The 22,239-nt window shown below is 40.6% G+C and overlaps 3 protein-coding genes and 2 long non-coding RNA genes across 10 annotated transcripts; 3 read left to right on the forward strand and 2 right to left on the reverse strand.

Annotated features, from left to right (window-relative positions):
• Positions 1-169: 169 nt before the first annotated feature.
• EIF2B1 (eukaryotic translation initiation factor 2B subunit alpha) lies at positions 170-4,776 on the reverse strand. The gene is made up of 9 exons (XM_074843846.1): positions 4,670-4,776; positions 4,497-4,598; positions 4,231-4,367; positions 4,031-4,147; positions 3,421-3,533; positions 2,426-2,494; positions 1,389-1,464; positions 1,063-1,188; positions 170-611 (listed from the first exon to the last, which is right to left on the reverse strand). The coding sequence occupies exons 1-9, from the start codon at positions 4,680-4,682 to the stop codon at positions 456-458; spliced, it is 909 nt and encodes a 302-aa protein (XP_074699947.1). The 5' UTR covers positions 4,683-4,776; the 3' UTR covers positions 170-455.
• On the forward strand, positions 618-4,081 carry LOC141931545 (uncharacterized). The gene is made up of 3 exons (XR_012625617.1): positions 618-1,014; positions 1,851-1,973; positions 4,000-4,081. It is a non-coding gene; the product is annotated as an uncharacterized LOC141931545 (long non-coding RNA).
• GTF2H3 (general transcription factor IIH subunit 3) lies at positions 4,248-10,422 on the forward strand. Of its 6 annotated transcripts, none has more exons than XM_074843843.1 (13): positions 4,248-4,383; positions 5,221-5,300; positions 5,650-5,759; positions 6,375-6,538; positions 6,795-6,857; positions 7,079-7,117; positions 7,912-7,940; positions 8,026-8,100; positions 8,360-8,413; positions 8,639-8,707; positions 8,834-8,969; positions 9,052-9,088; positions 9,172-10,422. In XM_074843843.1, exons 3-13 carry the CDS (start codon positions 5,683-5,685, stop codon positions 9,239-9,241), a joined length of 813 nt encoding a protein of 270 aa, XP_074699944.1. In that variant the 5' UTR covers positions 4,248-4,383; positions 5,221-5,300; positions 5,650-5,682; the 3' UTR covers positions 9,242-10,422. The 6 variants fall into 6 exon arrangements, with proteins under 6 accessions (XP_074699944.1, XP_074699946.1, XP_074699940.1 ...); XM_074843845.1 differs by having other exon boundaries at positions 4,361-4,383; positions 5,653-5,759; XM_074843839.1 differs by lacking the exon at positions 4,248-4,383 and adding an exon at positions 4,805-4,853.
• A 21-nt stretch (positions 10,423-10,443) lies between these two features.
• Positions 10,444-21,476, forward strand: TCTN2 (tectonic family member 2). Its single transcript, XM_074843834.1, has 18 exons — positions 10,444-10,922; positions 11,687-11,800; positions 12,106-12,179; positions 12,908-13,103; positions 13,345-13,445; positions 13,691-13,887; positions 14,126-14,249; positions 14,908-15,043; positions 15,737-15,802; positions 16,635-16,763; positions 17,054-17,131; positions 17,460-17,540; positions 17,870-17,981; positions 18,370-18,473; positions 18,883-19,039; positions 19,689-19,814; positions 20,323-20,411; positions 21,215-21,476. The coding sequence occupies exons 1-18, from the start codon at positions 10,526-10,528 to the stop codon at positions 21,328-21,330; spliced, it is 2,397 nt and encodes a 798-aa protein (XP_074699935.1). The 5' UTR covers positions 10,444-10,525; the 3' UTR covers positions 21,331-21,476.
• On the reverse strand, positions 18,317-22,182 carry LOC141931544 (uncharacterized). The gene is made up of 3 exons (XR_012625616.1): positions 21,934-22,182; positions 19,162-19,222; positions 18,317-19,059 (listed from the first exon to the last, which is right to left on the reverse strand). It is a non-coding gene; the product is annotated as an uncharacterized LOC141931544 (long non-coding RNA).
• Positions 22,183-22,239: the final 57 nt, after the last annotated feature.

A 22,239-nucleotide genomic window follows, 5' to 3' on the forward strand; every position in this document is an offset into this window, starting at 1 on the left:
CATAAAGACATACAAACAAGCCTGCAGTTAGGAACAAAGCTAAAAGCATCCTTCTTGTATGGCGTGGCAGGAGCAGCAGATTTCCATTAGCAGCCTTGGGCATTTTTAAAAATTATTTCTTTTTTTCAGGTACGTACCACAGATCGGTAAGTAACAGCATACCTCAGAATGAGTTTGAATACATCATAAGGTATTTTATTTTACAATATCAAAATACTCCACCCATCTTTAAAATAATTTATTTTAGGTCTTTAGAAGCTGTAGTAACTTTTGGATTTTAAGTGGTCCATCCACATATACTGTTTTGCTTTAAAAACTCAAGAAGGCTGATAATTACATTAATCCTTATTATGTCGTCTCCTTACCACACCCATATAACTTGTATCATCTTCCAAGTTCTTACAACTGTGATAGTCACTGATGAAGATGATACATCCTGTACACTGAGTCCTGTGTTACAGGTAGAGTTTAATAAGTTCATCGCTGACAGCTGATGGAGTTAACACACCAAGGTCTGTAAACAGTAACGTAATTAGTGATGGGGATGTGTAGTCAATCCAGGGATGCTCCTCTGTTAGATTCTGACTTGTTTTCAGAGTGTCTGCTTTGTACTAGAAGGAAAGGGAGACCATTAGTTATTAAACAACTGCAAGTTAAAACCTCTTGGGCAAGAGCGGTGCTACAGTCTTGAGCAGGTGTTTGTGGTAAAACTGAAGGAAGTCAGTTGCTTTAAAATGAGGCATAGGCTGGTGCTACCTTGGTCTCAGCTGTTTTATCCTGTGTATTAAGTACAATTTATAGTTCTGAAGTGTATTGATTTAAGTGTTTCTTGCCCTCAGCTGTTCCTGCGCCCCAAAGGAACTGCTTTAGGAACTAAATGTTAGTATTAAGACGAATTATGGCTGTTTGATGTGCGACTGTAACATGAAGCAACTCCGTATTATGTAAAGTAAGCTACAGTAGAGAGATGCAGATAAATGAAGACATGCTTAGACAGAAATTTTTCATAGACACGTAAGTGCGCATCTTAGCTGGCTAAGAAGTAATGTGAATGTTTCTTACCTTAAATTTATCTGGGACATCCTGCTGATTTAGAGGGAAAAGTCTTACAAACTTGAAACTTTCTGCTACCACGTAAAATGGCTTATTCTGAGCTTTGGCACACACAGCAATTTGATTAGTGCCAATCTGTGGAGACAGATGGAAAACAACATGCAGACTCAGTGCTAGTGTGACATAACACTGCTCGGTTTCCAACAATAAATAGACATTTACTGGATAACGTCCAAATACGAAAGATTTTTCAGAAAGCCTTGAATTCTTCAAAGAAACCAAACTTTAAAAGTCTAGAGTTTACAGAATGATGTAATAAACTCACTACCTGTTACCTTGTTAATAATGCCTCCGCTTTCAACTACACCTTCAGCACCAACTAACACCAGGTCCACTTTCTCCATAATGTAGCTGTTCAAAGGGGGGAAAAAAATCAAGTCTTACTGGGTAATATGACAAATGAGTTGCTGAACAGAACAGAAATTAGTAATTCAAACAGTCTTTCGCTTTTCTGAACTAGTTTCATCTCCCTGTGTAAGTCTATGTGCTGTTACACATCCTTGGAGTGAGCTTTCACCCCTGGCAGGAATATTAAATAACTATTTCTCCAGCCGTACCTGACCTTGGCAATTGTGCAAATGGTGGAAGAAGTTGAAATCTGACTGAAACGATAGTCCGTTACTGGAACGTGGGTGCCTGTGAATTGGAACTGCATTGTGATAACCTTGGCCAAATACCTGCGATGCTCCTCATCTAATCCCCCTTTCTTTACATTCCTCCACTGTGTTAACTGAAAGTACAGATCTAAAAAGAAAACCACCAAGTGATTTGAACAGACTTAAGGTGTTAAACAGCACTTGTAGACCTGTCCACTGCAGCCACGATCTTCCCTAGCTGGAGGTGCCTCGGTAAGCAGACCGGTAAGCATTCTCAGGCGCTTTGCACTTGTGCAAGAACTGAGGTTCAGATGTATTGCAGCTCACTCTTTTCTCGTGTTTTGGACTTGCACTGAGCAGTGTTAACTTCACAGATAGCTTAAGAACCCCCAAAATGATAACACATCAGCAAATTAGGAAAAAAGTAGCCTTTTTGCATAGCACCTCAGTTCTTTTTTACAGATATCCCCAAGTTCTACATGTAGGTCTGACTCCTTTTTTTTTTCATTCTAACATGCAAACATCAAATACCTGTTTTGTAGCAGATGTACTCTCCTCATCATGCACCTAAGAGTGTAACTTGTTTAGCTTGTTTGATGACTATGACAAACTAAGTAATAACCTCTGTAGTTTGAACAAGCTTCTAGAAAACTTACATATAACACTGTCAAAATGAAATTGTGATGAAAATACTAAGATTTAAGGATCAGACTTACCCAACTGCAGCATCTAGAATCACAGTCACAGGAATGTTCAGCTTCCTCAGGGCTTTTGCCATTTTTTGCCTATTAAAAAAAACATGTTTGAAGCTTAAGTGTCTTTTCTTGAAAGACAGTGCTAGAAAAATACTGTGTGAAAGACAGAAACCCATGACTGCCTATGTTCCCTTGGTTAATAGTTTTGGTTTATGATGTACCCTCTAATAGAAAATAAGTTATCGTGTAGAAATAGAAACAAACAAATTACAAAAACCCAACAAAAGTAAAGTCAGTTTTAGCAGTCAGGAGTTACAGCTACAGAAAGATGAGTCAGTGAACTATTAGTAAGATGACAGATTACCTAAACTGTCTCAACTTTTCCATCAACAGGGTGTAAGAAACAAGAAATAAAGCACAGGGTGCGTGGCTAGAAGTTATTCAGTGGCTAAAAGTTACTTTGGTGAAGCTGGAAATTCCTATGTACTTGACTGAACATCCTTGATTCTAGTGAGAGACTGGTTAGCAACATGTATTATGCAGTATGTAGGATTTATTACTTCACTCATACAATAGTGTTTGCTCTGAAGAGGGAAAGCTTGCTCTCTTGCTATCAATAATATATTTTATTTAGCATCTTCAAACAACACTGTTAGCTATATGTTTTACTTTGCTATGCTTAAAATAATATTGATTATTTTAGCCTACTTTTGAAGCAGATAACTAGAAAATCACTTCTCTCCCATCTCCCAATGGAAACGTAGGTTGCCTGGCACTGACTGAAAGTTTGTAAACCTTTGAGTAAAACCTAGATAACAGTATAATTAGAATATTTAGTATGGGAAATTACTTGCCAATACTGGGTTTTTTACTTGTCCAGAATAATGTGTTAGTTATGGTTACCATTCAAAATGCTGCAAACAAGCCTAGCAGCTTTTCTTAAAGTATGACAGATTTGATGCTAGCTGTAATGTACCCTGTTAACCAAGATAAAACACAAATTAATGAGTACTTGCCCTGCTTGATCTGGCTGTGATTCAGTAACATAAACACTGAATCGTTTCTTTGACTCGACAGCTGCTTCTAACACCCTGAGGACCACTCTTGAGTAGGCATGTGTCAATATTCGCTGTCAAAAAAAAAAATAAACCAGACATTACTTTTTGCTGAGCTTTGGGACCTTTACTTTTGTTAATGGTGTCATGGCTTTTGCTTCACACAACTGTCGATCGACTTAATTAAATAATAGTCTATGTCACCTGTATTCTACAAATCATAGGATAGCAAACCACTCTGTGAGCCTGGCATTACGTGGCCAGCCCTTATGAGGCCAAGGGGTGATGATCTAGTATTTTAAATGGAAACTTGAAGCTGTGACTCCTCTGCATCTCTTGGAAGTAGATAAGTTAAAGTTGGATCACATGGAAACTGAAGGGGGGGGGGGCGGGGAATGAGTCATAAAAAAAAATAGTGATGTGTGATTTCATGCTGATGTATTTGCAGAAGCCACCATCAGACAATACTGTTGTGAATGTCAGGAAACTTCACTCCCCTTCCCTTCTGTTTTTGCATTACTGTTGCTCTGATGCTTGCAGAACAAGAGCGTCTCTGCCTCAGCCTACTTACGGCACCATCTCTGATGAAAGGATGACACAGCTTGGCGATTTTGTTCCTCGAGAGAGAGACTTTCCTCAGGAAGATCTCCCCACGCTCGATCATGATTTCTTTGCACTTGGAGTAATCCTGGAAAACACAGCGATGTCGGCTGTGAGGCTGGAGGGTCCCCCCAGCAGGCACCACGCTGAGTGGGGGGCGGCCACCCTTACCGAGTACTCCAGGGAGGTGAGGCTGATGAAGCGCAGGAAGAGCTCCCCACCGGAGGACACGGCCACCGAGGAGTCCACCCGGGACAGGGTGTCGATGGCGGCCAGCAGACTGCTCCGCAGGCCCTGGATGGTCTCTCCTGCAGGGAGGCGGAGGTGAGCGAGCGGGCAGGGCTGGGCATCCCCGACACGGACTTGGCCGCGGGGGAAGACCCGGGGCAGAGTGGGGAGCCCGTCTCGCCCGGGGCTGCGGGGGAACCGGGGCCCACCTCGGTCCTGCTTGAGGAAGCCCAGCAGCGCGCGGATGGCGGCCACGGCCGAGGCGACGTCGGGGTCGTCCCTCAGCTGCGCCCTGAAGGTCTCGATCAAGTCTGCAAAGCAACGGGGCGCGTCAGGCCCGGCCCGGCCCAGCGCCCCCCCGCCCGCCCCCCGCTCCCGTTACCCTCCGTGCTCATGGCCGCAACCCCTCCGCTCCGCGCCCGGCCGCCGCCGCCACACCGCCCGCCTCGCCTGGGCGTGGCGCCGTCCGGGTGACGCGGCCCGTGTGGATGACGTCACGCCGTGCCTTGACGTCATCTCCAGGCGCCGGCAGCAGCTGGTACCTCGGACCGGCACTATGAGCGCGGGTGAGGCAGCGGGGTCTCGAGGAGCGCCGCGGCGGGAGCGGGGAGCAGCCGGCGGGCCTGAGGGCCTCGGGCAGGCCGGGCTGCGGCCGCTCCGGCGGGCGGGGACCGGGAGCGGGGCACTGGGCCTCGTCTTTGTGGCCCCCCCCGTGTCGCCTCAACGCAGCTCCGCCGGGCCCGTGGGCAGCCCGCCCTGCTCCGTGGCGCCCGGCCGGTTCCCGGTGTTCTCACCGCGGGCTTGGCTCGGCTGCGGCTCCGCTCAAGTGCCGGCGGTCTCGGGCGAGCCCTTCTGCTCGGGGGCCTTCGGTCGCTGCTGCTCGGCGCTGAGCACGGAGCTTGGAGTGACGCTGCTGTGTTGTCACCTTTTCAGATGATGAGCTGAGCCTGCTGGTCATCGTCATAGACACCAACCCGATCTGGTGGGGAAAGAAGGCGCTGGGAGAAGCCGAGGTACGTCTTCTGGGTGTTGGTACTACTGGTGGCGATTTCTGAAGGAAATAATTATTTTTTTTTAAATTGTTGGTAAGTAGGCAACAGATGGGATTAGTCCGTGATTTCTGAAGTATGCTAACATTGCTAAAACAGATACAATGTATATTAGAATACTCTTTTAAAAACAGCTACCTAGCGTTCTGTATTACGGCAAAGCTTTTTTTCTAAATGCTTCCTATTAAAGGAAGCTCCTTCTACATCTTCAAATTCAAGATCTTTTAACTGCAGTTATTTGAGAGAGTTCTTTTAAGTTATTTAATTGTAAATGTTACGGTGCAATATCTATGCTTTCTTTTTTTTTTTTCAGCAGTTCACCTTATCAAGATGCATCGATGCAGCGATGGTACTGGGAAACTCGCACTTATTTATGAATCGCACCAACAGACTTGCTGTAATAGCAAGTCACACGCAAGAAAGGTACAGTTGTTTCTTAACAGCGTGAAGTGCACTGTCCTATATCTGTCTCCTGATTTTCTTGTTGGATTGAAGTATGGAATTGAAATCAGGTTTAAAATGTGTCTTAAATATCATTGTCTTAAAAAAAGAAACTTAACTAAAGCAGTGTAGGAAAGAAATAATCTGTTTTAGTGCTTTACACAAAATAACAAAAAGGCTTGTAAAACAGAAGGGAGTTTTAAACAGACTTTTACTTAAAAACATATGGAGAGAGGGAGAGAGAGGGTGGTAGAGATGTGGTGAGCAGGGCAATGCAAGTGACAGAAATTTCCTGTTTAGTGGGTATTTTTCTCCCAGATGTTTGTGAGACTCAGGATCTACCCCTAAGCGCAGGCATGGTATCTATTCATCAGTTTTCTGAAGAGATATCTTAGAAGGAGGGAGGTGAATGTGGGTTTTACTCCATTTTGAGTTTGAAGGTTGCCTGCCTTTATGTAGTCTCTTTAATGTCTAAAGTATTAAAATAATTTAACATTATACTTTGGAGTATTGCTGTCTACAGCTGATTAGTTTATGGCATTTTTTCTTACAAGGTTAAAGTCAAAACATGAATACTTCTTTTTTCCTCTGTTTCAGCCGTTTCTTGTACCCCGGGAAGGGTTGGGCTTTTGCAGATCTCTTTGGAGATGGTGGTAGTTCCATGGAATCTAATTGCTCTGGCAGCAAGGATGGAAAATATGAATTGTTAACAGCAATAAATGATGCAATTGCAGAAGAGATTAAAGACCTCATGACAAAAAGTAAGAAAAAAAATTTCTAGACTTAATATGCAGAATTTCAAAATGCTTGGACTCTCAAGGAGTTGTAGGAATTTCCTTTATTTTGATCATGTGAGTTTTAATACGTTTGAAGTGGATGAGTTTATTATGCCTGGCACTTCAGGCCTCTGCATTAATGCTGTTTGCTAAAGGCAAAACTTGTAGTATCTGGTATGGTCATGTTCAGCATTTGTTTTTGTATATAAAAGTAACTTTTGCAACTTTTCTTGTATTGCAGCTGACATGAGGGGCCAGCAAACAGAAACTCTGTTAGCAGGATCACTAGCTAAAGCACTTTGTTGTATCCTTTTGGTCACAGAATCTTCAAAGCTGTTATGTATTTTTAAGACTGTTTCTTATAATATTAAGTTTTACTATTCCTGTTCTGTAATAATACTCAAAACTGTTTGCTTAATAACTGTGGGTCATACTTACTAAAACATGTATTGGCTAAGGTGGCAAATATGTGGTATGGGTACTGGAGTTATTTCCAAGAATAGAATGTAGATTCCTTAATGTCAGCTAATGTAGATATCAACAAGATGAGCAAAGAGGTAAAAGGTAATGCCTCTTCTCCTGTTTTGAATATTTACATAAATATTTGAAATACAGATGTAAATGCATGTGTGCATACAAACAAATACATTTTGACACCCCCCCATTTCCAAAATTGACAATAATAGGTACGGGTTTATCCCGATCATTTGAAGTTGCCCAGTTTAAACTAGGTCTGGGTGGCAATTAGAAGTGAAGGACTTGATTGTTAGTCCACATTCTTATTCTGATTTTTCTGTTGCATACAAGTAAAACTGTAACTGGAATCTCTTTAGAACAATTGGAGGTTGAGAGGAATTTTTTGAAAGTGCCAGAAAGCACAAATCCTCTTCCAAAGGGACCACCTGCAGAGCTGTCATCATAGTTGAATTTCTTACTTGGTTTTGGTCTTCCTCTTGTCACTTCTATACTCAGGAAAAGTGCTATTTGTGCAAATAGTTTTTCAAGGAGCATATTGGACTAGAATCAGCTGTGCATTTCGGATTACTTTAATCAGTGAGAAATACCACATAACTGGAGATACGTGTTTCATCCAGTGAGTTGGTAACGTACAGCTTTGAACATTCCTTTCCTGTTCAACATCTAACTGCTTTTGGACAATAAATGAAATGGGTCTCCTTTCATAACAAGTCTGAATTAGTCCACAGATACTTGTCACTGGGACTGTAAAACAGTTTCGTATACATATTTTAACTGAGATGTTAGATATCTGAGATGTTAGATGCTACAGAATTAAAAGGGCAAACCGCAGGTGATAGAAACAATGTGCTCATGCATTTCTTTTTCTTTTTAATACTTAGCCAATCAAGAAATGAAATCAAGGATTTTGGTAAGAACTTTTGCTGTCAGTTTGCTTTTAGTCTTGAAATCTGGTGATGTTATGTAGGCTAACAAGTTTGAATTGTTTTATTTAGGTCATAAAAGCAGCAGAAGACAGTGCGTTGCAATATATGAATTTCATGAATGTGATCTTTGCAGCACAGAAACAGGTGAAGCTGGTATTTTTTTCTTGTATGTTATAATTTATTAGTGTGCAAAGATAACAGAATTCTTCATTTCTCTTATGATTACATTGTGATCAAGTGAAAGAGCTTCCCTATGGCTGTGGTGGTTCTGCATTTATAAAAGCATGTACATTTATATGTGGAGTGTATTTACAGTGGGAACAAGTCATGACAGTAATGCCGATGGGGCTGCATTGGTCCTAGGTGATTTTGTTTTTCAGGCATTTTATCTCTTTTCTTGCAGAGTATTTTGATTGATGCCTGTGTCTTGGATTCTGACTCAGGTCTTCTACAACAGGTACAGATTTCCTATTCTTGTTTGCTATTTATATTAATTCATAGATACTTGATGCCAGATAGTTTGACATGTTAAGTTCTCTCCTTTGTTTCAAGAGTGGGTGTGGAAATATGTTCAGTGGATCTGGCAATTCCAACGTGCAGGCGTTATGCAGTGTGTGGATATTTTAAATATCATGTTAATCTCATAAAACATAACAATCTGATCATGCTCTCTGCTTTCCAGGCTTGTGACATTACAGGTGGCATATATTTGAAAGTGCCCCACATGCCATCCCTGCTGCAGTATTTGTTGGTAAGTCATTTAAAAAACACTTCAGTGTTTTTCCTGTGTCAGATGTGAAATCTTACTGACTTAATTGACAAGGTAATACAGAAGTACCATTCCAATTTGCAAAATATTTTTTCTCTATTCATGCAGTGGGTATTTCTCCCTGATCAAGAGCAAAGATCACAGCTTGTCCTTCCACCTCCTATTCATGTCGACTACAGAGCTGCATGCTTCTGTCATCGAAATCTCATTGAAATTGGTTACGTGTGCTCTGTGTGCTTGTCAAGTAAGTTTCTAAATATTTAAGAGTCTGATTTCTTACATTCTAATGAACTGTTTTAGTGAAAGCCAATTCTTTTGTTTTCCAGTATTCTGCAACTTCAGTCCTATTTGTAGTACATGCGAGTAAGTGTTTCTTCTTGTTTCAAGGGTGGGTATGGAAATACATTCAGTGCATCTGACAGTTCCTTTTATTATTTTTTTTTCAGGACTGCTTTCAAAATATCATTGCCCCCTGTCATGAAAGCTAAGAAGAAGAAATTAAAGTTAGCTGTGTAACAACTTTATGTAAATACATCATTACCTCCTACAGTAATTCCATGAAATGGAACATACTTGAGAAATTGATGGCACTTTTTATTGGATATGAAAGAGAACTGTATGCAGTATTACTTTTTTCTTAAGGGATAAATATTTAAATCGTATGTCTTCTACACAGCCCTTTAAGTAACAAATCACTGTATTACCATGTAACATCTGCTGTTTTAGATACTAATTCTTAATTGTGAGAGGAACCAGAAGTTAAAGCCTGTTAAGAGATACACCTTGTGAAGTAGAAGGTATTCTGTCCACTGCAGAGTTTCATACCTCCAACTTATTTTCAAAGACAAGAAAGCTCTGATTCTTTTTGTATGTTGGTGTAAAGGTAAGAGTGACTGTTTCTAGTGTGTAGGATGAGAACCTTAGCACTGTGTTATTCCGGGACTTCAATGTGCTAGCTTTTGCTAGCGACTGTTAGACTGAAACAGCATCAGTTTCAAAATAAATGAGCCAACATTTTCAAGATGGTTTAGAAACACTCCCCCTTTTTTTAAAATTTGGGAGTTGCCTTGCATGTGCACTCATGTATTCATATTCCTTTGACCGTACTGTCTTTGTGGTGTTTCTCAATTGGATATATCTTCATGCGTGAGTAAAAAGGCCCCCCGTTTGTTTAAAATAACTTCAATAAATGCAGACTTGCTGCTTGTATTTTGAAAGTGGAAAACAAAAAATGTAATTCTATGTTCTTTTTTTTTTAGTATGGTTTTATGTCTAGCATTTGCCAAGTAAGAATGAAGGCTTTTGGACTGGTGTTTTTTAGGGCAAGCATGAGGGTATGCTGTGTACTTCTGAACATGGCTTTCACTTAAAGAAATAATCTCCCCCTTTTAAAAAGTAACTGTATAATGTGGTGTTTCAACTTCTTGCTAGTAACTGATGTTCTCCTGAAAGGAATATGGAGAGTAATTGTTTCTTACATAGAAAAAGATTGATTTTTTTAAATTTTTTTTTTTCCCCCAAGGTGTATGCAGGAATTTGTCGTGTCTTGATGCTTGCATCAGGGTTTTGTCCATGTCATAGCTGCAGTGCCAGTCTTTTACTGGCTTGTTTGATTGCTAAAAGCCGTTTTGTTTGAAGGCTGTATTTATGATTTACTTTGTATATGACACTTGTAATAAAAACTGTTCTTTTTCAAATGTGGTTAGATATTGCTGTAATAACAGATATTTTAAAGGGTGATCTACACGCTCTTCTTGCAATTTTATTGTGTAAGAGTGTACCAGTATGATCAGGTACTAGATGAAGTGCCGGAGGGAGGACGTGGTGGTCCGTGTGGAGTTAGGTGAGAAGGTGAGGGACAGACATGTCGGTGCTGACTTGGCTCATCCCGCTTTTGGCCGTGCGATCGCTACCGAGGGGAGGGGGACGTGGGGCAGCCCAGCCCGGGGGTGTGACCGGCCGCAGGGCCCGCCGGTGGCCCCCGCCGCCTCCTTGCGCTCCCCGGTTCCCCTCAGGCCGCCGCCAGCGCTTCCCGCCCCTTCCCGTTGCCATGGCGCCGCGCTGGAGCTGCAAGATGGCGGCCGGGCGGCAGCCGGCTCCGCGGCGCGGCCCTCGTTAGGCGCCATGGAGGCCGCTTTCCTTGGGGCGTTGCTGCTGCTGGCGACACCCTGCCCCGGGCAGCGGGCCTGGCACCCCGGTGGGTGGAGGGCGTCAGGGGCCGCGAGGAATGGTGGGCGAGGGGGCGGCTGCTGAGGGAAAGAGGGTCGAAAGGGCGGCCGGGAGTGTGGGAAGGGGGTCGGCCTGCGGCGGGACCTCCCCTGCCCGGCTGGGTATGAGGGGAGGCCGCGGAGGCCCCGAGGGTTCCCCGAGGATTAGGAGGTCGGGAGCCTTTGACTGGCCCTGGAGTTTTCTGCAAGCGTTTAGTACTGGGGAAGGCTGGGAGGGGGAAAGGTGGAACTGCTCACGTTGGACCTTTCAACCTTGGAAAAGTCCGTAAAGGAAATTCTAGTGGAACTCCCAGTTTGGAGCCCTAAACTTCCTGAGGGCGGTAGTCTGGAATTACTGGATCGCAGGTAGTGGTATGCCCTTGTTACCCTCCATGGCCGCAAGAAATTAAAAAGTGTAAACTGAATTCAGCAAGAAATGCTGAATATGTTGTTGCCTGACCTGTGTAGTATCTGTGTGGGCCAGAAAGTGCTGCAGTCTCCTGCCTGTTTAGTGAGCATCTTGACAAATGTAAACTTACGACATAGAAAGCTAGGGTGAACCCACTGCTCTAGCACTTTGCAAGAATGTAAATACAATCCTGTACTAGGCATCACAAAATATTTTTGTTTTATTTGTAACAGTTTAAAGTATAGGAAGGTAGGAATCTAGCCCAAGTGTCAAACCTAAATATGTCTTACAGATGTTACCTTTCTCAGTTATTGTGTATTAAGACTTGTTTCTTTCTTTTTTTAGTCTTTCAGCCTTCATTTATCCATATGTCAGGGCCCAGGGTCAATTCATTTTTTCTTGGAAATTCTTCAGGAGTTAATTTTTCTATAATTTTAAGTCCTATAGATGAAGAGACAGGTAAGAACACTTCACCTACCCACCCCCCCAATAGTATGTAAATAAATATGTTTGAATTATTAATATTTTTTTACACTGAAATTACTGGAGAAATGGCAATGCATTTCATTTGGTGCTTTAATAGTGACTGAAATAGGAACTCCAGAGGACTTCTGCTGATTAAGACCTTAGTCCTCTGTTGACTTGTCAGCTGGGCCTGAGGGTGTGCCTACTTGAAGGCACAAGAGGTGTTTAAATGTACTTTTTATTTTCCAGTCTTTTCTAAATGACAGTGGAACACTTTTTAAATTTTTATTTTGATGTAGGAAAATTGCAACCTGCAAATTGCAGTGGAAGTGAAAGAGCTGGGGATTGGAATTTGAATGTAACACCTGGTATGGTATGTAAAATACTGATTCTTCCCTAAAATGGGAAGGATTGAACTGTCATACATTAAGGGCTAATGAAATACTGGTAAAATATTAATGTACTAACAACCCAGTTTGAATATCTTGCCTTTGCCTTTTTTCCTTGACATATCCCTTTATGTGGATGCCCTTGCTGGAGTTTGCAGCTTTGGTTCCTTGTTGTCCTTCTCCTCTCCAGCATCACCTGTACTTCGTGGCTGGCTGCAGCATTTGAGACTGTTTCAGATCTGCTGGAAGGAGCTAATAGAAATAAAAAAGTAGTGGTTTTATACAGCATGAGCTCTGGAACATCTGTATTTATTAGGCTTGTCTTCAGTGTAATGTTATATATAATTTCTTAGGGGTTTTATCAACTCTGCAGTCATTCCAGTTTTCAGCTGAAGGTAGCTGTGAAAACTGAAATTCACTTTTCAGTATTTTTTCTTTTCTTTAGAATTGTTCATGTGATTTCTGAGGTAGCTTAATCTGTGTGCATGCCTTAAAAAGTTCTTTATACAGTTCATATCCTCACTGTATTGCATATTCCAGTGGGAGATCCTTTGTCATTCCACTCTCAACAAATGACCGATTTTATATAGGAAGAGTATCATTGCATTGTAGCGCTGAAAAAACACAGCGGTACTGAAACTTCTGAAGCTGATCAGTGGTATGAGTAATACAAGCTGTCAAAGCTGTCTAACTTTATTTTGCATTTTTTCAGAACACTTCCAAAGTGACTGTAAGCTTGACTAGAAATCTGCAGTTGTGTTTGCCGAATGTCACTGACTGCTGCACAACACCTCTCTGCGTGGTCGAAACGCTTCAGGTTTTAGCTTGCCGTGATTCAGTGGTGTTGGCACATCTCCTGATCCAGGCTGAAATATATGCCAACTCTTCCTTTACAGGAAACGTGACAGGTACATGTTTAGATATGCTAAAGAAGAAATAGCATTTTGGCTCTTCTTTTCCTCTATATATGAAAAAATAAAAATTGGAATTTCAGCAGCGATAAGAGATACTGAGTAATCATTAATGGAATATAAGAAAGGGTTTGTACGCAGTCGGAATAAACCACAATGCGCATGGTCTGTTTATTTGGATTCCAGGCCGTTTAGTCAAATTTTCTCTTCTTTTTTTTTTTTTTAAATTCTTTTACAGAAAATGCAACTATCATTCCAAACCAGGTGTTTCAGCCCTTGGGCTCTTGTCCTTGTGACTTGACAGCTGGAGCTTGTGATGTTCGTTGTTGCTGTGATCCGGTACTTATATTAAACTTTGATTAAGTGTTTTCAAAATTTCCAAACTTTCTGTTGTTTTGAGGAAGAGAGGAGTAGTGAATGCTTCAGACTAGATGGAGCTAGAGAGTTTGTCTGGATTTTCCGGTATTTCTGATGGTAAATATGACCTCTCTACAAAATTGTTTTGATTTACATGTAAGCATGGCTGTAGTGCCTATGGTAATGCAGTTACTGTGCTAAAAAGTGACTGTTCTTTTCCCTTTCAGGACTGTACACCAGACTTGAAGCAGTTATTCAATGAATCATGTTTCAGTGGAGTGTTTGGTGGGGATGTAAACCCACCTTTTGATCAGCTGTGCTCTTCTCAGTCAATGGAATATACCCCTGAGTGGTTTCCCTTCCTTTGTGTACAGTCTTCTCTTAACAATACACCATTTCTTGGCTACTTTTATCATGGCTCTACGTAAGTCTTACGAAAATTTATTTTCTCAACACACGCATTAGGCATGCTACCGAAAATATAACTTGTTTTTTTAAAGAAAGTTATTTTGAAATTGGAATTTTTAGGGTGTGAACTTCAAATGCAAATGGAGAAATGTCATTGGCACTATATGAGAACACGGGACATGAAAGCACATGTATAGTTATTTGTGTGAGAGAGAGAGAGTAAAGAACTGTTTAATTTTTAAACTTGTTTGCAGTTCTGCACCCAAAGTTCCTTCGTTTAAGATCGCTTTACCAACTTCTCCTGGGAAACTTTTCACTGGTTACAGACAAGGAGATCCAATTATGACAGAAGAAAATGAGTATTTTACCATTCCCCAGGTAATCACTTTGTGTGTTTAGGAGCTTTTGATTCCTCTTGTTTTGTTTGATACTCTCCATATATCACACTCCTTATGGCTTTGTAACCAGATTCTGCAACTTGCTGTTGTGAAGTGGTGGAATATAGTTTTCAGAAAAAAAACCCAACACAAAATCATTATGAAAAGTAAACATTATCTTTCCTGATCCCCCTGCCTATCCCCCCAAATGGTAATGTCTTAATTACTTCAATAGGCAAAAGCAAGCTTGGCATCCTCATTAATAATTTATGACTTACCATCTTTCTGTATTTTTTGGTTTGCCTGCTGCATCACTGAGCACTAAAGTTGGTTTTCCCTTTGAATCTTAGTCATCTGGTTGTACTTTTTTCAAATTCCTTTTGCATTTTGGAGAGACTTGTTCATTATAATTATTTTGATAAATTAGGATGAAGCCCTACTGTACACTGAAACTATTTTTAAAGCTGTACTTTTAAAATCTGAACCTCTTTTTTGCTACAGATTGAGGTATTTTGATAACATCAGATTACTTGTTTGTCAAAGTGTCACATACGGCTGTAGCACACACTTGGAGCATTTCACTAATAAATGATCTTCAGATGCAATGCAAGGGGCTAGAAAAGGGTCCACCATACTTATTTCTGTTGAACCACCTGCAGCAATCCATGGCTGGACAGTGTGTTGGAAATGCCCCCGTAGCGTATCTCCAGAACTTTGATGTCAAATGCCTTACCAACTTAGCATCTTACGAGGAAGGACTGCCCCATGACGTGAGGATAAACAGTGGTACCGGAGGTACGCTGCATAAACCTTAACAGAAATGTGATTTATGTTTCTCAGAGCTGCTAGAACAGAACAAACCCGAGGGCTGTTGACATAGTAGCTGTGTGTAGTATCTTTGTTATCTGGTGGCTGTATTTCAGCATTTAGGGATGTTCTACTCCTTTTCTGATGACCTTCTAGCAAATGCCCCATTATTTCTCAAGATTTAGGATATAAGAAATAGTGGGATTGGCCTTTGTTTCCCATGTATCTGTTTCTGGTGACTCATACTGGTTATGGCTACACGTGACAGAACAGAGTGTCTCCCACTTTCTATTTTCAGACTGTTGCAGAGCCCTTTTTCTGTCAAGAGGGTGCATCGTTTTAGAGTTAGTGAGAAGGGGTTACTTTCTGCATTACAAAAGCATATACTTATGAAGTGTCATTCTGGAGTTCGAGATAATATGATCACCAGCATGACAATAATTTATTTTACTCTCTGTAATTATCTTATTTTGTTCATCTATATTACCTTTGTAAGACCCAGAGATAACTAGCTATGCTCTCAAAATACATAAATGGCTTGGTCCTTTACCAAAATTAATTTTCTAAGTAATTTTCTACTCAGTTTTCGTAACAACAAGGATTGCACCTTGGATGTGAAAACAGTGTGTCTGTCTCTCTTACTAGTCAGAGTTACTGCAGTGGCTTTTTTTTCATTCTCAGACTTCATCCAACAAAATGTCATCTATAGGACCATCACTGACATGGGCAAATTCATCACTGAAAGTGGTATGTCTCCTTAATTTAATAAGTATGTTTCTTACCTAACCTGGACTATGTAAGAAATAGATTATTTTGATGCCTAAAATGTTTGCCTGCTACAGTTCTTGGGAGAGATCTTGTATGTATCTAATACTCAAAAAGTAAACTGTTCGGCTTATTGCAAAGCAGAAAGTATTAAATTTACCCCAACTTCATTTAAAGTTGGTCAAGGAATTGGGTCCCTTAGCTTACATTAAAAGTAATTTTTGAGAGGAATAAATACAATAATAAAAAGAAAGATACAAAGAATGCCTTAAAAAAATCTCCAAGATGAACATGTAAGTGGGATGGGCAGACAGTAAACAGATGTCTCTCTTTTCTAAGCTCTCATGCCTTTTTAAGGGCGTTTTTCAGCCAACGAAGCAGTTATTTGATGTAGAACAGTGGTTCCCAGTCAGTGGAAGGATAATGCAGCACAAATGAAACTAATGGAATCCAAGCTAATGTGTTTTTCTGGGCAGTGTTGGCTCCCTGGGAGGGAGGGATGAGATGAAAGCAGAGGGAGTCCTGAGTCCAGAGAAGTGCATCAACTGGTGATGTAAAGTTCACTGCTGGGTTCTTCTGGAGAGGTTTAGCTACAGAAGGACCTGGAACTGCTGATTGTTAAAATACTGATAAGCTCAGGGATTGTACTGTTGCACTGTCCTGATGAGATGGGACTTAAATGGTAAAACAAATTCTCAAAAAGATGAATGCTACGATTTCCAGAATTTTGCCAGAGTTCTTTTTCAGCTACAGTAACATAGCTTTCTAATTAGCAGTGCTTTTAACTGTGGCCTCATTTTTTTTCTTCTGCCAGAAAACCTTCATACTGCTGAAGTTCTGTGTCAAAATGTAACTTTTGCAGAGCATTATACGTTCATTTGGAAAGACAAGAACGTAGAGCGAATAAATGTCACAGTCTTCCTTGGAAGTTTATGTGATGGAGGTACCATGAAATTTCTCTTATGATTTTTTTATTTACTTTTTTCCTTCAGTATGGAAATTCTGTGATAGAATCTCTTATTCACGAATAATTCTTAAAAATAATTTCCCCTGGACTCTGGAAATAAAATTTATGGGGCTGATTTCCATTAATCTGTATTATTTTGAATCTTTTGTTACTAATGAAGAATGGAAGTTTGTATCCTACATAGAGCCTACTTTTTGCTAATTTACAGTATACTTTTTGCTAATTTACTTATTTAAAAGTAAAGTAATATTTTTTTCTTTCACCAGAAATACTGACACAGAGATTCACAGTCAAATTCCTAACTTTCAAGAGTACTAGCACAGCAGAACTATTTGGGAATCCAGGTATTAATACTTTATTTTGCCTCTTAAAAGTGAAAAGAAAAAAATTTCCTACTGTAGAGTTTGTTGTCAGTGACTATGTTTTGTATCTCTTTTGTACTTCTTTATGCTGCTAGCCCCCACCTTCCTGTCTTGATGCGCTGCCAGTTGTAATAGCAGTGATTGGTTCTTAGGCTTTTGTTGTATATATTGATTATTTAAAGTGAAGGTATTCCTACTGTAATGGAAATGTCTGTTCATTTACTTCAAGACTGATGACATTTATTGTTAAAACAATGCTAATGCTTACAGATTCTTATACATTGTTCATGATTTACCCTTCTATGTTTAGGTTATCAAGTTGGAAAACCAGTGAGAGCTGCAAATATGAATGCTTCTGATACTTTTGGAAGCCTAAACATTTGGCAGCCAGGTACTGGCTTGTGAGGTTGCAACTTCAGCTGTAGTTAATGCTAAAATGTTGGAGGTGGGGGTGTTGGGTTTTTTCTTTTTTTCATATTTTAGTTAAATCTCTGCCAAATTTTGCTTTTCTAGACTATTCCCTAGCCTTTGTTCAAACTTCAGTGAGTAAGCTTCTAATGCTTTCTTGGAAAATTTTAAGTTGAATGGACTTGTACCTATTTTTGAACTATGACACTTGGTGTTTTGCATTCTAATGTTTGATATTTTTGCCCAAAATTGAAAGCTGGAGACTGAGAGGTTGATACATCAAAGCTCAAGTAAGATGTTTTAATTTCACAGCTGGCAGAGGCATATGTACGTCGGCAACTTATACACCAGTTTTATTCGGAGTAGATTCCCTCTCTGGGTGCATTCTAGAAGTTGGTATTAATGAAGATTGTAGCCTTTTAAGGTGAGCTATGTAGGTTGGATTGTTTTTCCTTGCATCCCTCTTGTTGCTTATTACATGATTCTCTACAAGTGCCTACTATCAGCACTGTTACGTTCTTTTTTTAAATGTTTGTGTATGCTTTTCAGCTTTCTTTCGTTGATAATCTCACTTTTTTTAAGAAGAGAAATAATTATAATGGTTTCACTTGGATCTCTCCTTATTCAAATGAGGAGTATGTTGGGGTGGAATGCTTTGCCATTTCTTCCCTTCACAGATAACAGTGCAGTTTTGTTTTTGTTAAGTGGTAACATCTTTCAGATGAAAGTGACCTTATACGATAATAATGCAACCCAGAGTGGTAGACAGTACAGGTTTACTTTTTGTGTAACCTTACATTCTTATTTTGCAGAGGAAATGTAACTGAGAAATTGAATTCCTTAATACAAGCTACTCACGTTGGAAAGAGGGACAATTCAAGTTACAGTGATCTAAATGACTGGGTGGAAATTATACGTAAGTGAGGTTTGTGTTGTTGTTTATAGTCTAAAAGTGCCCATACAATGACTAGAACATCTCAAAATAAAAACAAAATGTACTTTCAAATGCCTGAAGATACTGCTCTGTGTGTCTGGATCTATCCACTCATGTATGTGTACACACATGCATATAACTCAGTATGTGTATGGATACTGCACTAACATGTATTTTACTGTCAGCATGTACACGTATGACTTGATATTTTGATTCTTTGTTGATAAAGTACTCTTTTTCTTTATGTGTATTTTATATAGAGAAAACATTTTTTCTGTGTTCCTGTGTGACAGTTGCCAATATTTCACTAGACTACGACAATAATATAATTATGGAAAATATAATGTTTTTCATAATATTTCCATTTACATAACTCCATTCTCCTCTGCAGGTCTCGATCCATTTAATTCTGATACCAATGTGAGCGCTGGAAGCTTAAAAGGCATTTGTCCAGATATTCCTGCAAATCTGAATATTCGCATAATCTTTGCTGATGTGGGTGCAGTACAAGGGATTCCCCAGCAGGAGATTCTTGCTGTGCAGATCAGGTAGAGAGAGCTGTCTCTGGCTGTCTGACAAATAAATATTTCATTTTGAGATTTGCTTACCTAACATATCCAGACCAAATTTTACAAACAAAAATGATATTTTGTTATTTCTGGTTTTTTACATGCCCTTTTATTAGTGCAATCCAAATTCCTTTGATCATGACCAGGTTTGCCTTTCTCCCTCTGAAATGAAAATTAAAAAAAAAAATATTAACGGTTAAAAGTAGATAATCTTTCTACTTCACTGAAATATTAAATAAAATCTACGATGCTGCCAGTAGTAGGCATATGCAGGGCATTCCATCAGAACAATGTTTTAATTTCTTGTCATGTGGTGGAAGTGACAACATTGGGGTAAGCCAGAACACGGGACAATGTAGAGCTCTTCTTGAGAGCTGTGGTAAATGCTTTATTCTTTCCTGAAACGGAATTTTCACTTTGTGAACACTTTTTTTCTCCAGGTCAATCCCAATCAAATAAATGGGGTTCTGTTCCACTTTACCTCTTTTCCAGACTATGCAAGTTCTGTCTTTGCATGGTATTGAAAATCCAGAGATCATTAACTGCCTCCTAAATACTTTCGTGGTTATGCTCAGGCCCTAAATTTCCCTTTACAGCCCTCAAGTAATAGTTATGCATATTCTTACAGTTATTCAACAGTCATATGGCAATTCCAGTGCGGACTTACCTGTGGAAACAGCCTCAGCTTTCTTCCTATCACTGCTTCTGTTCAGTTTATTAAAGTGCCAGCTCAGCCACCCATTCCAATGACAAGGTAATTTTTGTAAAAACATTGGTACTTGCCATTATGTTAAGCAGATGTGATGTGAATAGCGTTGATCAAAAGGTTACTTTGGCTGGGTGGAGTACAGAGCAAGGGCTGGTTCAGAGATTTACTGAGTAACAATTCTGTTAGTGACAATTTTCCCCAGGAGCATGAAGAACGTGAAGGGCTGTAAATTACCCTGCGGAGTTGTCATTTGGTTTTAGCAGAAAAGCTTCTGTGTTGTTTACTTGAGTGGGTTAGGGGTGCTGAGTAAGGCTCCCAAACTATCCATTGTCTGAAAATGCTCATCACAAAATCACTAAAAATTACAGAAATGGAGTAGAGGGGAGGTCCCTGTTTTTATTAGAGAAAAAAGTCATAAGAGAATAACGAGAAGCTTGTGGTTTAGTTTTGTTTTTTCCTGTAATCTGGACACCTTTCCAATCTGTTTTTTCCACTTGTGCTGGTGTTCTGGTACTGCAGTCAATAAACCTGTTTTTGTTTGGTTTTTTTCTAGATATCAGATTAATTACACAGAATTTGACTGCAATCGAAATGATGTGTGCTGGCCACAACTTTTTTATCCATTGACGCGGTTTTACACAGGTAAAAATAATAGCAACGTGGAATGCCATGAACTGGCCATGTTTCTCTGAAACATAATTAGATGTGTGGGGTTTAGTCTGAAATAATGCTTCGTAGTAGGGAATTAAAACTTCTCTTTTAGAAAGCATGGTCCAAAAAGTCTGTTTGCTTTTTTCTTTGATAATGCATTAATTTCTTAGACTAGTGGAAAAAATAATTACTAGGGGTACTTTCTGGATAAGATTGAAATTTTGTGAATATCTGTTTGGCAGAGAGATTCTTTTTCATTCCCTGTAGAGTGTGAAGGGAGGCGTGCTTGCTAAGGCAAAGGGGAGAATGTATCGCTTTATGATATTGTTCTGTTTCCACTCCCTACTGCAATTGTAGCGTTGCCAGTGCATTTCATTGCCCTTGAAGGGTGGAGAGATACTTTGTTTCTCACTTTGCCAGTTTTTTCAATCAGCCCACCTGAGTTCCAGTAAAAATTTGCTGCATTGGTAAAACGGTTAATTAAAAAATTTCCTCTGTGTAAAACTGTGGTGGATTATGTGGGAGACTGTAGATTAAATGTCTGGCATTTCAAAGGGCAGGAAGGCACTTGGACTCTGTTTTGGGAGCTGCATGGACAGAGGCAACTGCCTGTATTTATTGTCTGCACAACTTCAGGGACTAAAGTTATACAAAGTACGAATCATCTTAATTCCTTGCTTTGTGCTTCAGTATTTCATTCGGGCTATGCATATACTTTATATCTTTGGGGGGGTTGTCGAAACTAAAATTTAGCTCTCATACACTTACACTTTTTTTCTTTTCTTTTTTTTCAGGAGAACCATATTCCCAGTGTCTTGCTAAAGGCCTGTCATTGGCATTTCTTGTATTACTTGCAGCAGTTATGAGTAACCCTTGGTTTTCTAAATTATGGAATAGTTCCTTGATTTAAAATGTTGATGTAAAGAGAACCACTTTTGTTAATATTTTAAGTACATTTGTGTAAAATGTTATGGATAAATATTCCTGGATTTTTCTAGACATTTTAGATAAACATTTAAAGATACATAAAATGAATACTGTTACAGTATACAGAAACGGGTTGTGTTATTTAAAACAAATAGAGAATTCTTGTTAAGCACTGTGTTTGGAGCAGCAGGAGTGCAGAGCTGACTTCAGCAGCTCTGTATGACCCGCTGAGCAGGGGCGAGTCCAGCCCAGAGCCTACGGAGGGGTTGGGGTCATCCTCGTCCCCTTGGATGTCCCCTCAAGCTTGTTCTCTCCTGGTGTAGTGGGTCAAGGCGGCAGTTCCTTTCTGTAGCAAACCCCTCATGCCCCCTTGTTTTTGGAGAAGTGGAAGGGTTGTTCACACTTCTAAAAAGTAATAATCCTTCAGATATTTTAGTGACCTGTAATTCTCTTTTCTGGTTAATGCTTTCCATTGGCAACCTGTATCTGATCTGGGCTACACAGGGCACAGACATTTACTACCGATTTTCTTCAGTTGACCAAACACACTGTTCAGTTTGGGATTTTCCTGCGGTTCGGATCTTACCCTTCCCTTGCTGTTAACGTATTTTCTCCTTTACATCCTTCCCCACGGAAGCCTTTCACCCGGTGAATCCGTGACTGCCAGCGCGCTGCTTCCCAGCCCGCGTTTCGGGGTTCGCCGTGAGGGGGGAGAGCGCTGCCGCTAAGCAGCTCCCCCGCCCCCGGGGGGTTCGAGGCAGGGAGGGCCGAGGGCAGCGCCCTCAGCCCCGGCCGGCCCCCGCCGACGGCCGCGGGCCCGAGCCGCGCTCGGCGATGGCCGCCGGTTGGCCGCGGCGGCGGCCCCGCCCCCCGGAAGCAGCTGGCCGCGCTG

Source organism: Strix aluco, chromosome 18 (assembly GCF_031877795.1).
Source record: "Strix aluco isolate bStrAlu1 chromosome 18, bStrAlu1.hap1, whole genome shotgun sequence".
In the NCBI taxonomy this organism is placed as follows: Eukaryota; Metazoa; Chordata; class Aves; order Strigiformes; family Strigidae; genus Strix; species Strix aluco.

Bases quoted from the DNA above. Each gene is read 5' to 3' on its own strand.
- EIF2B1 (XM_074843846.1), bottom strand. The intron at 2,495-3,420 runs GCAAGTACTCAT...TTTTTTTAATAG, and splicing joins TCACAGCCAGATCAAGCAGG to GCAAAAAATGGCAAAAGCCC. The intron at 1,465-2,425 runs GTAAGTCTGATC...CCCTTTGAACAG, and splicing joins ATTCTAGATGCTGCAGTTGG to CTACATTATGGAGAAAGTGG.
- GTF2H3 (XM_074843839.1), top strand. The intron at 7,941-8,025 runs GTAAGAACTTTT...TGTTTTATTTAG, and splicing joins AAATGAAATCAAGGATTTTG to GTCATAAAAGCAGCAGAAGA. The intron at 8,708-8,833 runs GTAAGTCATTTA...CTATTCATGCAG, and splicing joins CCCTGCTGCAGTATTTGTTG to TGGGTATTTCTCCCTGATCA.
- TCTN2 (XM_074843834.1), top strand. From the start codon at position 10,526: ATGAAGTGCCGGAGGGAGGACGTGGTGGTCCGTGTGGAGTTAGGTGAG. The intron at 12,180-12,907 runs GTATGTAAAATA...GCATTTTTTCAG, and splicing joins TGAATGTAACACCTGGTATG to AACACTTCCAAAGTGACTGT. The intron at 13,888-14,125 runs GTAAGTCTTACG...ACTTGTTTGCAG, and splicing joins TACTTTTATCATGGCTCTAC to TTCTGCACCCAAAGTTCCTT.